The sequence below is a fragment of the Staurois parvus genome, unplaced genomic scaffold (genome assembly GCF_062004578.1).
Source record: "Staurois parvus isolate SC_StPar_1 unplaced genomic scaffold, SC_StPar_1.0 ptg001861l, whole genome shotgun sequence".
NCBI lineage: Eukaryota > Metazoa > Chordata > Amphibia > Anura > Ranidae > Staurois > Staurois parvus.
The window spans coordinates 1-15,746 of NW_028319657.1; the positions used below are offsets into that span (position 1 = coordinate 1).

Here is a 15,746-nt window from a genome sequence, read left to right on the forward strand (position 1 = left end):
CCTAGAAAAGGTACCAGGGGCATCTCATGGGTCCCCCTACTGACCCCGGGCCCTCAGGCAGTGCCCGAGTTTCCAAATGGTCAGTCCGCCCCTGGCTGTGACAAGGTTGCTGATCCCTCCTGCACCTCCCATGATGATTGGCCCCTGTATTGGAGACTTTTTACCTGTTGCACCCCTGTGTGCTCATTCTCTCCTTTTTTTTTCTCCATCCTTCCAGGTCACTGCCCTCTGTCTCTACCCAGAGCTGCTTAACGACAACAAGTTCCCGGATGATGCCAAGCAGAAGGCGATGCGGATCCTGCAGGCCTGCGGGGGCAACAGCATCGGTCAGTACTGGGCTGGGAATGGGGTCTCTCCTGTATGATGCAGCAGAGACAGGCTGGGGAATGTCACCCGCTAGTACAGGGCAGCATGGTGGATTAGTGGTTGGCTCTTCTGCCTTTGCAGCACTGGGGTGCTCGGTTCCAATCACGATCTGCATGGAGTTTGCATGTGCTTGTGACGGTTTCCTCCAGGTACTCTGGTTTCCTCTCACTGCTAGGGTAACTGGTTCCTGTCCAACATTTCCCTGGTATGTGTGTGATGGGGACCTTCAATTGTAAGCTCCTTGAGGGCAGAGGCTGATGTGGAAGGCTGTGGGCAGGATGTAAATGCCTGAAATGAATAATACACGGACGCCAGGGGGGGGGCCAGGGGCAGACTGACAACTCATGGGGCCCCCTGGGCAATAGGGGATCATGGGGGCCCTGTGTCCTTGCCCAAACTCAAAAAAGCCTATGAAAAAAGGCACCAGGGGCATCTCATGGGGCCCCCTACCGACCCCGGGCCCTCAGGCATCGCCCGAGTTTCCACATGGTCAGTCCACCCTTGCCAGGGACACACTCACAGGACAAATGATGATTTATGTAAAAACAGATCATACTGCATTATAGCCACTAGATGGTGCTGACGATATTAATTTACTGTGATCCCCAGCACCATCTAGTGGTCATATTACTGGATTTTCCGGATTTTCCTGATTGAATAACATTCGACCTGGACAAAAATCGCATAGGATTTGCTTTAGCCCCCATTAGTACAGAGCTAATGTACATGTAGTTTCACAGAATGAATAGCTCTGCAGGTTTTTTGTAGATAAATCCATAAATGATTACCCTAGCTTCACAGTTATAAGATACATGTATGTGGGTTTTGCTTCTCTCCTGTACCCATGTATGTATGTATGTATAGATAGATATGTGTGTACACGCACTTGTTATATCTGCTCAATAGGATTCTGCCAGAAATTCTTATATAACAAGACACTGTGAAAGGGATGCTTAACAGACCAAAAGGGAGTGAAGAAGACTAGTTTACAATTAGGGTTTACATATACTTTAATAGGGAGTCACACTGGGGCAGATGGACAACTTTATTTGTCTAGTGCAGGGGCCTCCAAATTTGCAGAACAAGGGCTGGTTTACTGTCCTTCAGACTTTGAGGGGGCCGGACTGTGGCCGGTGGGAGTAGAAAATGCCCCGGCGCCAATGGGAGTAAACCATGCCTCATCATTGGTATTAATGGGAGGAATAATGATCCATTGCTGGTAGTAGGGGAAAAAAAATAGCGCCCCATCATTGGCGTCAGGGAAAGGAATGGCACCCCATCGTTGGGGGTCATGCAAAAGAATGGTGCCCCATCGTTGGGGGTCGGGGAAAAGAATGGCGCCCCATCGTTGGGGTCGGGAAAAGAATGGCGCCCCATCGTTGGGGTCGGGGAAAGGAATGGCGCCCCATCGTTGGGGTCGGGGAAAGGAATGGCGCCCCATCGTTTGGGTCGGGAAAAGAATGGCGCCCCATCGTTGGGGTCGGGGAAAAGAATGGCGCCCCATCGTTGGGGTCGGGGAAAAGAATGGCGCCCCATCGTTGGGGTCGGGGAAAAGAATGGCGCCCCATCGTTGGGGTCGGGGAAAAGAATGGCGCCCCATCGTTGGGGTCGGGGAAAAGAATGGCGCCCCATCGTTGGGGTCGGGGAAAAGAATGGCGCCCCATCGTTGGGGTCGGGGAAAAGAATGGCGCCCCATCGTTGAGGTCGGGGAAAAGAATGGCGCCTTATCGTTGGTCGGGGAGAGGAATGGCGCCCCATCGTTGGGGTCGGGGAAAAGAATGGCGCCTTATCGTTGGTCAGGGAGAGGAATGGCGCCCCATCGTTGGTCAGGGAGAGGAATGGCGCCCCATCGTTGGGGTTGTGGAAAGGAATGGCGCCCCATTGTTGGGGTCGGGCAAAGGAATGGCGCCCCATCGTTGGGGTCAGAGAGAAGAATAGTTAGAATAGTTCCAAACCACTGGTGTCAGTGGTAGGAATAGTGCCCCATTATTTGTGTCAGAGAGAAGAATAGTTCAATAACATTGGTGTCAGTTGTAGGAATAGCGCCCTATTGTTGGCATCCATAACAGTAATTATGCCCCATTGTTTGTGTCAGGGAAAGGAGTAGTGCCCCATCGTTGGGGTCAGGGAAAAGACTGGCGCCCCATCGTTGGGATCGGGGAGAGGAATGATGCCCCATCGTTGGGGTCGGGGAAAGGAATGGCGCCCCATCGTTGGGGTTGGGGAAAGGAATGGCGCCCCATCGTTGGGGTCGGGGAAAGGAATGATGCCCCATCGTTGGGGTAGGAGAGAAGAATAGTTCCAAACCACTGGTGTCAGTGGCAGGAATAGTGCCCCATCATTGGGATCAGGGGAAGGAATAGTGCCCCATTATTTGTGTCAGAGAGAATAGTTCAATAACATTGGTGTCAGTTGTAGGAATAGCGCCATATTGTTGGCATCCGTAACAGTAATTATGCCCCATTGTTGGTGTCATTCGAAGGAATAGAGCCTTGTATCAATGGGTGGAATAGAGCCCCAAGGGCCTGATAAGGGCAAGCAAAGGGCCACATCTGGCCCCTGGACCACAGTTTGGAGACCACTGGTGTAATGTGACCAAACACAAAACTGAACCTCAGACAGGTCAGATGCAATTGGTAGGTGGTTGATCAGATTTTTTTTTTTCCCAGTGAATTCCTTCTCACTAAGCAGCCTATGGAAGTCACTGACACACAGCAAAATGTTTGGTCCAATGACAACAATAAAAACTGGATGGAGCTCTACTTTAATTCTCAACAAAATTCCCTGTATAGCTGAATCCATGAAAGGGAAACTCTTCAAATGTACTGGATATGCTCCGGGTCCTGTACATAATCTCATTTGAACCTGCAGTTATCTGAGTTCCGTACTTCTGAGCCCCGCACATAACCCTACCTGTACCTCATGGGTTCTGGGCATCTGGGCCAGCATATAACCCCACTTTTACCTCTGAGATCTCTGCCCCAGGGATCAGCACATAGCCCAAGTAGTATCCTCTGGTTTGTCTGCACCTGGGCCCAGCACATAACCCACCTGTACCTCTTGGGCTCTCTGCACCTGGGTCCAGTATGTAGGCTCACGTGTAGCTCTGAGATCTCTGCTACAGGGGCCATCACATAACCCAAGTAGTACCCTCTGAGATCTCTGCCCCAAGGGCCATCACATAACCCAAGTAGTACCCCCTGAGATCTCTGCCCCAAGGGCCATCACACTACCCAAGTAGTACACCCTGAGATCTCTGCCCAAAGGATCATCACATAACCCAAGTAGTACCCTCTGAGATCTCTGCTCCAAGGGCCATCACATAACCGGAGTAGTACCACCACACCCACGAAAAACCACACACCCACCCACCCAAAACACAAAAACCACACCCCCCACTGGTTTGTCTGCACCTGGGCTCAGCACATAACCCCACCTGTACCTCTTGGGCTCTTTGCACTTGGGTCTAGCACATCAGCCTTCTTTTACCTCTGAGATGCCTGCCCTAGGGACCATCATATAACCCAAATAGTGCCCTCTGGTTTGCCTGCACCTGGGTCCAGTTGTGCTACTGAGATCTGCACTGAGGACTAGAATGCACCTTGGGACTTTCAGCTCCTGGGCCCAGCACATAACTACACCTGTAACTCCTGGTCTGTCTGCATCTGGACTCATCACATAATCCTCTGGGCTCTCTGCACCTAGACTTAGGTGACCCCACTTGTACTTTGACTGTTTTCACCTGGGCCCAGCACATCACCCCACTTGTACCTCACACCTGGGCCTGGAGCTGGTACACAGATTGGTCTTATTATATGTAGAATTTCTCTAGATAGCCAGGGGGGGCTAGCTAGTTTTTTCAGCTAGAAATGCTGAGTCAGAAGGTCAATTTTAGGTCAGAGCTGAGAGGCTCTGCAGATCAGTTCCTTGATACCTCCCTTTGCTCTGGAAACTTGGAGAAGATTCTAGAAGCAGTGGGCGGGGGTGAGGAGGGCCTGACTTAAAAACTTAAGGGATCCTGATGAATCCCCAGACAGGAGCTTGGCATGGGGTCGTGACAGCCCTTAAATAAGACTGATCCTGCTCAGCAGCAGGAGACTTCAGGTGGAAGATGAGGAAGGCTGAGATGTAGGAGCTTGGGAGGGGTCCCAGTAGTAAGGGGCCTACCTACAGGCCGGGCCCTGGAAAGGAAGATCGATCAGGTCCCCAGAGGGAGGACTACCTATGGAGCCAGGGAAGGAACCAGCCCAGCAAAGGGCCTGAAGGCAGTCGCCAGCTCACAGGCGAGGACTGGGTGGGTAATCCTGCACCCCATGGGCAGGTTAAGGGGAGGAAGCATTCTGATGGGAAACCTAACCAGCTCCATACCTGGGACTGTTAACCCTTTCAAGTGTCTGCCATTGAATCCCCTTGCCTGGGGATACCTTCAGACAGCTGGGTAGAGAAGATTTATCTGAGGTCTGGGGTGGTACACCAGGAGAGGCTTGAGAGCTCTCCTAGGAGACGTTCTATTCTTGGACTTGTACATGGTTGCTAAGTTGTCCTCTGTTTGCTGTTCTTTGGGCATCTCATACACCCCCCTATCCTATCCAAGTTCATTACCCTTAATAAAACCTAAAAAAACAAGCTCAAAGACAGTTAACTGTCTCCAGAGTGCACGTCTGAGGGAGATGCGGGTTGTCTGGCTGTGCGGGACTATAGGGGGACCCAGATCTTCATCGGCTCCTAAGGGGGTAGTGCTACATTTAATGAATCCTAGGAAAGCACAGATGGACCAGACAGGTTTGTAGCCACTGTGTCTATTTTGGAAGCTGAATGAACCTCTTTCTTCTCTCTGCATTCCCATCACAGGCTCCTACAGCGCCAGTCAAGGTATCGAGATCATTCGGCAAGATGTGGCCAAATACATAGAGACTAGAGATGGCGGAATAAGAAGCAACCCGGACGACATCTACCTCTCCACAGGGGCCAGCGATTCCATTGTGGTGAGTGATGTCCCGAGCTCTGCCCTCGTCGGCTACTGTAACCCCACCACCGGCAGAGAACCGTCTGTTACTTGTCCATGTCCCACCACCAGCACAGAACCGCCTGTTACTTGTCCATGTCCCACCACCGGCAAAGAACCGTCTGTTACCTGTCCATGTCCCACCACCGGCAGAGAACCGTCTGTTACTTGTCCATGTCCCACCACCAGCAAAGAACCGCCTGTTACTTGTCCATGTCCCACCACCGGCAAAGAACCGTCTGTTACCGGTCCATGTCCCACCACCTATGTGGTCACATTCCCATCTGTCATATAAACCCAAAACCTCCCCTCTTCCTAAGACATAGACCACTCCTATATTCCTAAATCTCTATATCACCATACAATCCTATCTATGGTATTGGGACATCGCGATATCGGAAAATCTCCAGCTGGCTGATTCTTACCTGAACATGGAATGGAGGTACCTGAACATGGATGGAGGTGTCTGTGAAGGTTCTCGTCTCTCCAGGTCATGGTATAGCTAGTAGTAGTTAAGGTTACTAGATTTTCATAATAAAATGTGGGGATACCCTAATGCCCATGTTAACCACACCCTCATTTGTAGCCACACCTACAAAATACCTTGGGCACCATGAAAAGAGAAATGATACAGTGCTCATAGGGTGCCTTGCCAAATTGTGGGTGTGGCCAGTTTGTGAAAATAATGGGCAGGCCATAAGGGGAAGGGGGGGGTAAATGAGGCACAGGGGTCAGCAGTAAGCAGGCCTTTTTTTTTTTTTTTTCCCAGCAGGAATGTGGGGGAATGCAGTTTTGGCAGCTCCAGCACTGAATGTATGTAATGGAAAGGGGTGTGCTGGAGAATCTATTGATGCTGGCTGCTGTGGGATCTATTGTCACTGGTGGGGATCTGTTTTTGTGTGAAAGTCTACTGTTGGTGGGGGAATCTGTTGTTGCTGGGGGGTCTTATGTTGCTGGTAGGGATCTACTGTTGAGGGAGGGGTTGCTGGCTGCTGGGAGATCTATTGTTGCTCATGGGGGTCTAATGATGCGGGAGTAGATCTTTTTGTTGCTGTGGGTGAAGTTTTGTTGTGGGTAGTCCATTGTTGTGTTTGGAGATCTATTGTTGGTTATGAAGTCTAATGTTGTTGCAGGGGATTTATTGTTGCTGGAGTGAGGTCTATTGTTGGGAGACCTATTGTTGCTGGGATAGGGGTCAAGAGTACGCAGGGCTTTTTTTTTTTTTTCAGCAGGAACATGGGGGAACGCAGTTCCGGCATCTCCAGCACTGAATGTATGTAATGGCAAGGGGTGTGCTGGAGGATCTCTTGATACTGGCTGCTGGGTGATCTATTGTCACTGGTGGGGATCGGTTCTTGTGTGAATGTCTATTGTTGCTGGTGGGGGAATATCTGTTGCTGGTGAGGTTGCTGGCTGCTGGGAGAGCTATTGTTTCTCCTGGGGGTCTAATGATGCAGAAGTAGACCTTTTTGTTGCTGTGGGTGAAGTTTTTTGTTGTGGGTGGTTCATTGGTGTTGTGCTTGGAGATCTATTGTTGCTGGTGTGAAGTCTAATGTTGCTGCAGGGGATATATTGTTGCTGGGGTGGGGTCTATTGTTGGGAGACCTATTGTTGCTGGGGTGGGGTCTTTTGTTGGGAGACCTATTGTTGCTGGGGTGGGGTCTCTTGTTGAGAAGGTCTATTGTTGCTGGGGTGGGGTCTATTGTTGGGAGGTCTATTGTTGCTGGGGTGGGGTCTATTGTTGGGAGGTCTATTGTTGCTGGGGTGGGGTCTATTGTTGGGAGGTCTATTGTTGCTGGGGTGGGGTCTATTGTTGGGAGGTCTATTGTTGCTGGGGATGGGGTCTATTTTTGGGAGGTCTATTGTTGCTGGGGATGGGGTCTATTTTTGGGAGGTCTATTGTTGCTGGGGATGGGGTCTAGTTTTGGGAGGTCTATTGTTGCTGGGGATGGGGTCTATTATTGGGAGACCTATTGTTGCTGGGGTGTGGTCTCTTGTTGGGAGACCTATTGTTGCTGGGGTGGGGTCTCTTGTTGGGAGACCTATTGTTGCTGGGGTCGATTGTTGAGAAGGTCTATTGTTGCTGGGATCGATTGTTGAGAAGGTCTATTGTTGCTGGGGTGGGGTCTATTGTTGGGACACCTATTGTTGCTGGGGTGGGGTCTATTGTTGGGACACCTATTGTTGCTGGGGTGGGGTCTATTGTTGGGACACCTATTGTTGGTGGGGTCTATTGAGAGGGTCTATTGTTGCTGGGGTGGGGTCTATTGTTGAGAAGGTCTATTGTTGTTGGCTGCAGGGGATCTATTTTACTGCTTTTCTTGTTATCAACAAATTCCATACAAATTTAGTGCCACAAAATGATACTTGGTTCTGTGTTCTCTAAACGGGTTGGGACTGGGAAGGGGGTAGGGGTTGGAACCAATGGATGGTGCTTGCAGGTGTTTACTATGCTTCAGTTATGAATGAACACAGTGAATGATTGGTGCCATTTACTAGACCTTTCCCCCCTGTAGGGTCCTATTGTGACAGTGGGAAGGAGAGGAGAGAAGCCAGCGGCACTGCAGGGGGAGCCTGGGCAGCAGGGAGAAACGTATAGTGCACAGGTAGGGTGATGGGTGCAGTAGTGGGGCAATTACAGTAACCGATCCCCTGAATGGCTGTCTCTGTAGCAGCTGAAAGTCAGTGATAGGGAGAGGGGAAGAAGCCAGCTTTCAGCTGCTGCAGAGGGAGCCATACAGGGGATCTGTTCCAGTAATTGCACCCCCGCGGTGCCAATCACCCTCCCTGTGCACCATACGTTTATAAGTGTTTGAAAAATATTTTTAACTCTTCCAGTTCCTGATGCTGTCCAGAGCATTTTTTTCATTGTGAAAAATGCATGCGAAGCGTTTTCAAGGTACTCAAATGGAAAAAATACTGAACACAGGATGTTCCTACCAAGCTTATCACACATTTTAATGACCATTCACACCTCAGACCTCTCCCACCCTTGGAAACAAAAGATATGTTAATGACCATTCACACCTCAGACCTCTCCCACCCTTGGAAACAAAAGATATGTTAATGACCATTCACACCTCAGACCTCTCCCACCCTTGGAAACAAAAGATATGTTAATGACCATTCACACCTCAGACCTCTCCCACCCTTGGAAACAAAAGATATGTTAATGACCATTCACACCTCAGACCTCTCCCACCCTTGGAAACAAAAGATATGTTAATGACCATTCACACCTCAGACCTCTCCCACCCTTGGAAACAAAAGATATGTTAATGACCATTCACACCTCAGACCTCTCCCACCCTTGGAAACAAACGATAGGTTAATGCCCAGTTCACACCTCAGACCTCTCCCACCCTTGGAAACAAAAGATACGTTAATGAGCAACTCACACCTAAGCTAATCTCCACACATACTGCTGTCTCTGCTTCTACTCTCTGTATTTCTCTGAAACAGTCTGAAATAGTTCATAATTTACAATAACTTTTCAGTGCATTCTGGGCATTTGGGAGGTTCTCCTGTTCTTATCTTAAAAAAAACGCTTCTAAACGCAAACGCGCATAAACAGACTTTTTTTTTTTAACCTACGTTTTCCAGCAGTTTCCATCGTTCAGGAGTGTCCCGTGTACATGGGGCCTAAGTGAATATTCCCATTGAGATCTGTATTCCCACACAGTAGAAGACGGTTTTCAGGGTTTCGGGAAAGTAAAGGTTTCTTGGGTTCCACGCACACGGGGTGTTTTGAGAACGCTGGTAACATTAGCTGTGTAAAGTCACGTTAAAAATGTGAGTCTTTTTTTTAGCGTTTTTGCATTAGCGTGTAGCGGAGTTTTCCCGTGTTTGCAGTTTTTAGATTTTTTTTTTTTTTTTTTTTTATAAAAAAATTTGAGGTGGGTCAAAAATAGCTCAAAAACACTGGTTTACTGTTGTGTTGTGCTGCGTTTTTCAGCATTGGAGCATTTTTACAGCTAAACTCCCCTAGAAACCCACTAGTCCTGTTTGTTTTTTGTTTTTTGTTTTTCAGCCAAAAAACGTTGATTACAGTCTGTGTGCATGGACACATAGGATAGCTTGCTGCAGGGTTTACTGGCTGTAGAAAAAGTCAAAAACAGCCGCTGCAAAAACATCCCGTGCAGGGGCGGACTGACAACTCATTTGGCCCCCGGGCAATAGGGGATCATGGGGCCCCTGTGTCCTTGCCCAAACTCAAAAAAGCCTATGAAAAAGGTACCAGGGGCATCTCATGGGGCCCCCTACTGACCCCGGGCCCTCGGGCAGTGCCCAAGTTTCCAAATGGTCAGTCCGCCCCTGATCCCGTGTGTATGAGGACTTAGATGCTTGGTGCCAGGGGCGGACTGACCATTGGGGAATTCGGGCACTGCCCGAAGGCCCGGGGTCAGTAGGGGGCCCCATGAGATGTCCCTGGTACCTTTTCATAGGCTTTTTTGAGTGTGGGAAAGGACACAGGGGCCCCATGATCCCCTATTGCCCGGGGGCCCCATGAGTTGTCAGTCCGCCCCTGCTTGGTACCTCCTTACTGCATCTAAGTCCCATACACAGCCATTGTCTAAAGATCTTCAAATTGTAAGACATTCAATCAAAATTGATAAAGCTTTAACTCTTCAACCACAAACACTTTGTTTATAGAAAAAAAAAAAAGATTAAAATTTTTTTTTCCAGATTTTTAATAAACATGTAAAGCTTGCTGTAGAGGGGAGTTGTAGGATTTTGGATTCCCTCAGATGAAGGATGAGATGTTGGATACAATACTCAGACACTGTAGACATCCCTGGTGGGATTGGTGTCTCCGCTGTGTCTGGGTGTCTCCCGGCCTCCCTGGCACGCTTCATCCTCTCGTTCCGCATCCTGGCACATACTGTCACCGCGTTCCCTGCTGACTCATCACTCCCCATCTGAGCGTCTTTGTTCGCTTCTTCCCCCCTCTTCTTGTCCCACATTTGTTTGTTCAGGTTTGGCGCAAGTTGTCCTCTGATCTTATCTGCGGTTACATAAGGGATCCCTTTTGTTATCCTGGTCCACTGAGTTCTGGCCGTACAGCCGATATTCCTCCACAGATTGTCCTGATTTCCAATTATGGGGATTATTTACTGAAGTTGAAGGGCGTAAAATCTGCTCTGCATAGTAACCAATCAGCTTCCAGGTTTTATTGTCAAAGATTATTTTAAACAAGCTAAAGTTAGAATCTGGTGAAGCTCTACAAGGTAGTCAATCAGCTTCTGAGTGCTCCAGTTTTTGTACATTTCCTCCATTTTGTCCATAATCATAATTTTCTTGGCCCAACCAAAAACTGTATTCTATTATGGCTATCAGACTCGCAGTGGTCTGGCCGTCTTAGTGGCGGTCTCTCTCTATCTACCCTTTACCAACGGTCTCAGCACCTCTGTTGGCTGCGGGCTGTCTCTGTATCGATCATTTGGGTAGTGGTCTATCTCTTACTCTGTATCTTCTAATGGGCCTGGTGTGTCTGTCTATGTTGGGCTCACTCACTTTGTCTGGTGGCAGTCTATCTTCTGGTGGACCTTGTATCCTTTTTGTAGTGATCTCTCTCCTTTGGTTGTAGTCTCCTTGCTGTCTCTTCTGGTGGGTCTTGATTTCTGTCTGTTTGTGGTGGTCTTCCTCTGTTTGTTGGCAGGCTCTTTGTCTTTCTGGTGGTCTTTCTTGTGGTGTTGTTCTCACTTTGCTTTCTCTTCTGGTGGGTCTTGGTTTATCTGTGTTTTTGTGATGGTCTCTTTCTCTGGAAGCAGTCATTTTCTCTCCCTCTGTGGTCTCTCCAGATGGTTTCTCAATGTCTCCCTGTTTTGTGGTGGTTTCGCTCTCTTATCTCACTGCAGTCCCTTGCCTCTTTCTGTTGGTTGCTGTCCTTTGGTGGTGGTCTGTCTTTGCTTTGGGATGTGGTTCCTCTCTGTATTGGTCTCTTTCTCTCTGGAAGTGGTCTTTGTCCTTTGGTGGTCATCTATTTGCTTTATCTTCTTGTAGGTCTTGGTTTCCCCATTTGTGGTGGTCTCTTTCTTTCTTTCTCTCTCTCTTTCTCGCTTTCCCTCTCTCGCTCTTTCGCTTTCCCCCTCTCGCTCTTTCGCTTTCCCTCTCTCGCTCTTTCGCGTTCCCTCTCTCGCTCTTTCGCTTTCTCCTCTCTCGCTCTTTCGCTTTCTCCTCTCTCTCGCTCTTTCGCTTTCTCCTCTCTCTCGCTCTTTCGCTTTCTCCTCTCTCTCGCTCTTTCGCTTTCTCCTCTCTCTCGCTCTTTCGCTTTCTCCTCTCTCTCGCTCTTTCGCTTTCTCCTCTCTCTCGCTCTTTCGCTTTCTCCTCTCTCTCCTCTCGCGCTTTCTCCTCTCTCTCCTCTCGCGCTTTCTCCTCTCTCTCCTCTCGCGCTTTCTCCTCTCTCTCCTCTCGCGCTTTCTCCTCTCTCTCCTCTCGCGCTTTCTCCTCTCTCTCCTCTCGCTCTTTCTCCTCTCTCTCCTCTCTCGCTTTCTCCTCTCTCTCCTCTCGCGCTTTCTCCTCTCTCTCCTCTCGCGCTTTCTCCTCTCTCTCCTCTCGCGCTTTCTCCTCTCTCTCCTCTCGCGCTTTCTCCTCTCTCTCCTCTCGCGCTTTCTCCTCTCTCTCCTCTCGCGCTTTCTCCTCTCTCTCCTCTCGCGCTTTCTCCTCTCTCTCCTCTCGCGCTTTCTCCTCTCTCTCCTCTCGCGCTTTCTCCTCTCTCTCCTCTCGCGCTTTCTCCTCTCTCTCCTCTCGCGCTTTCTCCTCTCTCTCCTCTCGCGCTTTCTCCTCTCTCTCCTCTCGCGCTTTCTCCTCTCGCGCTTTCTCCTCTCTCTCCTCTCGCTCTCTCTCCTCTCGCTCTCTCTCCTCTCGCTCTCTCTCCTCTCGCTCTCTCTCCTCTCGCTCTCTCTCCTCTCGCTCTCTCTCCTCTCGCTCTCTCTCCTCTCGCTCTCTCTCCTCTCGCTCTCTCTCCTCTCTCTCCTCTCGCTCTCTCTCCTCTCTCTCCTCTCGCTCTCTCTCCTCTCTCTCCTCTCTCTCCTCTCGCTCTCTCTCCTCTCTCTCCTCTCGCTCTCTCTCCTCTCTCTCCTCTCGCTCTCTCTCCTCTCTCTCCTCTCGCGCTTTCTCCTCTCTCTCCTCTCGCGCTTTCTCCTCTCTCTCCTCTCGCGCTTTCTCCTCTCTCTCCTCTCGCGCTTTCTCCTCTCTCTCCTCTCGCGCTTTCTCCTCTCTCTCCTCTCGCTCTCTCTCCTCTCTCTGCTCTCGCTCTCTCTCCTCTCGCTCGCTCTCCTCTCTCTCCTCTCGCTCGCTCTCCTCTCTCTCCTCTCGCTCTCTCTCCTCTCTCTCCTCTCTCTCCTCTCGCGCTTTCTCCTCTCTCTCCTCTCGCGCTTTCTCCTCTCTCTCCTCTCGCGCTTTCTCCTCTCTCTCCTCTCGCGCTTTCTCCTCTCTCTCCTCTCGCGCTTTCTCCTCTCTCTCCTCTCGCGCTTTCTCCTCTCTCTCCTCTCGCGCTTTCTCCTCTCGCTCTCTCTCCTCTCGCTCTCTCTCCTCTCGCTCTCTCTCCTCTCGCTCTCTCTCCTCTCTCTCCTCTCGCTCTCTCTCCTCTCTCTCCTCTCGCTCTCTCTCCTCTCTCTCCTCTCTCTCCTCTCGCTCTCTCTCCTCTCTCTCCTCTCGCTCTCTCTCCTCTCTCTCCTCTCGCGCTTTCTCCTCTCTCTCCTCTCGCGCTTTCTCCTCTCTCTCCTCTCGCGCTTTCTCCTCTCTCTCCTCTCGCGCTCTCTCCTCTCTCTCCTCTCGCTCTCTCTCCTCTCTCTCCTCTCGCTCTCTCTCCTCTCTCTCCTCTCGCTCTCTCTCCTCTCTCTCCTCTCGCTCGCTCTCCTCTCTCTCCTCTCGCTCGCTCTCCTCTCTCTCCTCTCGCTCTCTCTCCTCTCTCTCCTCTCGCTCCTCTCGCTCTCTCTCCTCTCTCTCCTCTCGCTCTCTCTCCTCTCTCTCCTCTCGCTCTCTCTCCTCTTTCTCTTTCCCTCTCTCGGCCTCCCTCATTCGCTCTTTCGCTTGCTTCTCTTTTTCTCTTTTCCTCTTTCGCTCACTTGCTCGCTTGCTCCTCTTTTACTGGCTGTAGAAAAAGTCAAAAACAGCCGCTGTAAAAACGTCCCGTGTGTATGAGGACTTAGATGCTTGGTACCAGGGGCGGACTGACCATTGGGAAACTCGGGCACTGCCTGAAGGCCCGGGGTCAGGGGGCCCCATGAGATGTCCCTGGTACCTTTTCATAGGCTTTTTTGAGTGTGGGTGAGGACACGGGGGGCGCCATGATCCCCTATTGCCCGGGGGCCCCATGAGTTGTCAGTCCGCCCCTGCTTGGTACCACCTTACTGCATCTAAGTCCCATACACAGCCATTGTCTAAAGATCTTCAAATTGTAAGACATTCAATCAAAATTGACAAAGCTTTAACTCTTCAACCACAAACACTTTATTTAAAAAAAAAAAAAAAAGCTAAAAAAAAAAATTCCAGATTTTTAATAAACATGTAAAGATTGCTGTAGAGGTGAGTTGTAGGATTTTGGATTCCATCAGATGAAGGATGAGATGTTGGATCTCTCGCTCTTTCGCTGGCTCCTCTCTCGCTCTTTCGCTGGCTCCTCTCTCGCTCTTTCGCTGGCTCCTCTCTCGCTCTTTCGCTGGCTCCTCTCTCGCTCTTTCGCTGGCTCCTCTCTCGCTGGCTCCTCTTTCGCTCTTTCGCTGGCTCCTCTCTCGCTCCTCTTTCTCTTTCCTGGAGGGCCTAGTGTCTGTTGTGTTTTTTTTTCTCCCTAGTGTCTCAGTTTTTGGTGGACTCATTCTCTCTCTGTTGTCTTCCTTGGTGGGTCCCTTTCTTGTCTCGCCATCTCTCACCTATGCCCCTCTCTGGTTGTTTCTCTTGCAGACGATGCTGAAGCTTCTGGTGGCCGGTCAGGGTAACGCTCGCACAGGGGTGATGATCCCCATCCCTCAGTACCCTCTGTACTCTGCTGCCCTGGCGGAGCTGGGTGCTGTTCAAGTGAATTATTACCTGGATGAGGAGAATTGCTGGGCGCTGGACATCACAGAGCTGCGGAGAGCACTGGAAGAGGCACGGAAACACTGCAACCCCAAAGTGTTGTGTATCATCAACCCAGGAAATCCCACAGGTACCAGAGCGAATGGACCCAGGGCTATATTTCACTGCAAAGACTGGGACCCCACATGTGGACCTCATAGGTAACAGTGTCTGGGGGATGAACAATGCCGCTTGCAGGAACGGATTATCCCCCCCCCCAATATATTTCCAGTGATATTTTGAGAAAGAAGCACTTTTATCCAAAAGGTCCATGCATGTCGGGAACACCATGTCTTGCGGGGGGGGGGGGGGGGGGGGGAGAATGAGGCAAAAGTGGACCTGTCACCTACAGTATCCAATCCGATTCCTTCTTTTATTTGAAAGATGGCATTTGCTTGGTTGCAGTTGGCAACTACTCCACTTCTGCAGCTCCTCCGTCTCTCTCCTCTTTCCTTTTTGTTTCTATACCCCCCTCCCCTCCCTTTCCCGTTTTTTATCTTTCTTTCATGCTGATTTTATGTCTGTCTTTCCCAGGTCAGGTTCAGAGCCGGAAATGTATTGAGGATGTCATTCGTTTTGCTGCTGAAGAAAATCTTTTCCTGATGGCCGATGAGGTATGATGTAGAACACAAGTTTTAAAGCTGAAGTTTAAATGTTTTTTCCCTGGTTTCCCCCTCCACCTCATCAACATGTGAATACCATTTTTATATTAAACCTTTCCATTTTTATATACCTTATTGTAGACCTAGTGACGTCATCGCTGGGTTTTTGATACATAGTTAGTCTGGCTGAAAAAAAAGACAAAAGTCCATCCAGTTCAACCATTAAAAAAAGAAATTATAATTCTACACCCACAGTTGATCCAGAGGAAGGCAATAAAAACCCAGCAAAGCACGATCCAATCTGCTCCTGCAGGGGAAAAAAATCCCTTCCTGATCCCCCGAGAGGCAATCGGATATTCCCTGGATCAACTTTCCCTATAAATGTTATATCCAGTTATATTCTGTGTATCCAAGAAAGAATCCAGGACTTACCTACAGCAATCCACTGAGCTGGCCACAACCAACTCTTGAGGGAGTCTATTCCACATTCTCACAGCTCTCACTGTGAAGAAACCTTTCCGTGTTTGGAGATTACATTTCTTTTCCTCCAGATGTAAAGAGCGCCCCCTTGTCCTCTGATGACCTCAGGGGGAATAGCTGTGCAGTGCAGGCAGATCATGCCTGGTGTGTTTATTTCTGAATGGATCTGATGCTTTGAACAATGAATTTTATTACATCCTGGCATCCTCCAAAGCCACAGTCCAAGCAGATGTGTG

At 49.8% G+C, this 15,746-nt stretch overlaps 1 protein-coding gene across 1 annotated transcript in view; it reads left to right on the forward strand.

Moving 5' to 3' along the window:
- Positions 1-217: 217 nt before the first annotated feature.
- Positions 218-15,746, forward strand: part of LOC149434007 (alanine aminotransferase 2) — a gene marked incomplete at its 5' end in the record, with an annotated part of 33,477 nt that continues 17,948 nt past the window's right edge. The window contains 4 exons of the mRNA XM_089664232.1: positions 218-326; positions 5,218-5,351; positions 14,276-14,519; positions 14,963-15,042. Coding sequence (XP_089520358.1) covers positions 218-326; positions 5,218-5,351; positions 14,276-14,519; positions 14,963-15,042 — 567 coding nt within the window. The remainder of the gene's footprint in view (positions 327-5,217; positions 5,352-14,275; positions 14,520-14,962; positions 15,043-15,746) is intronic.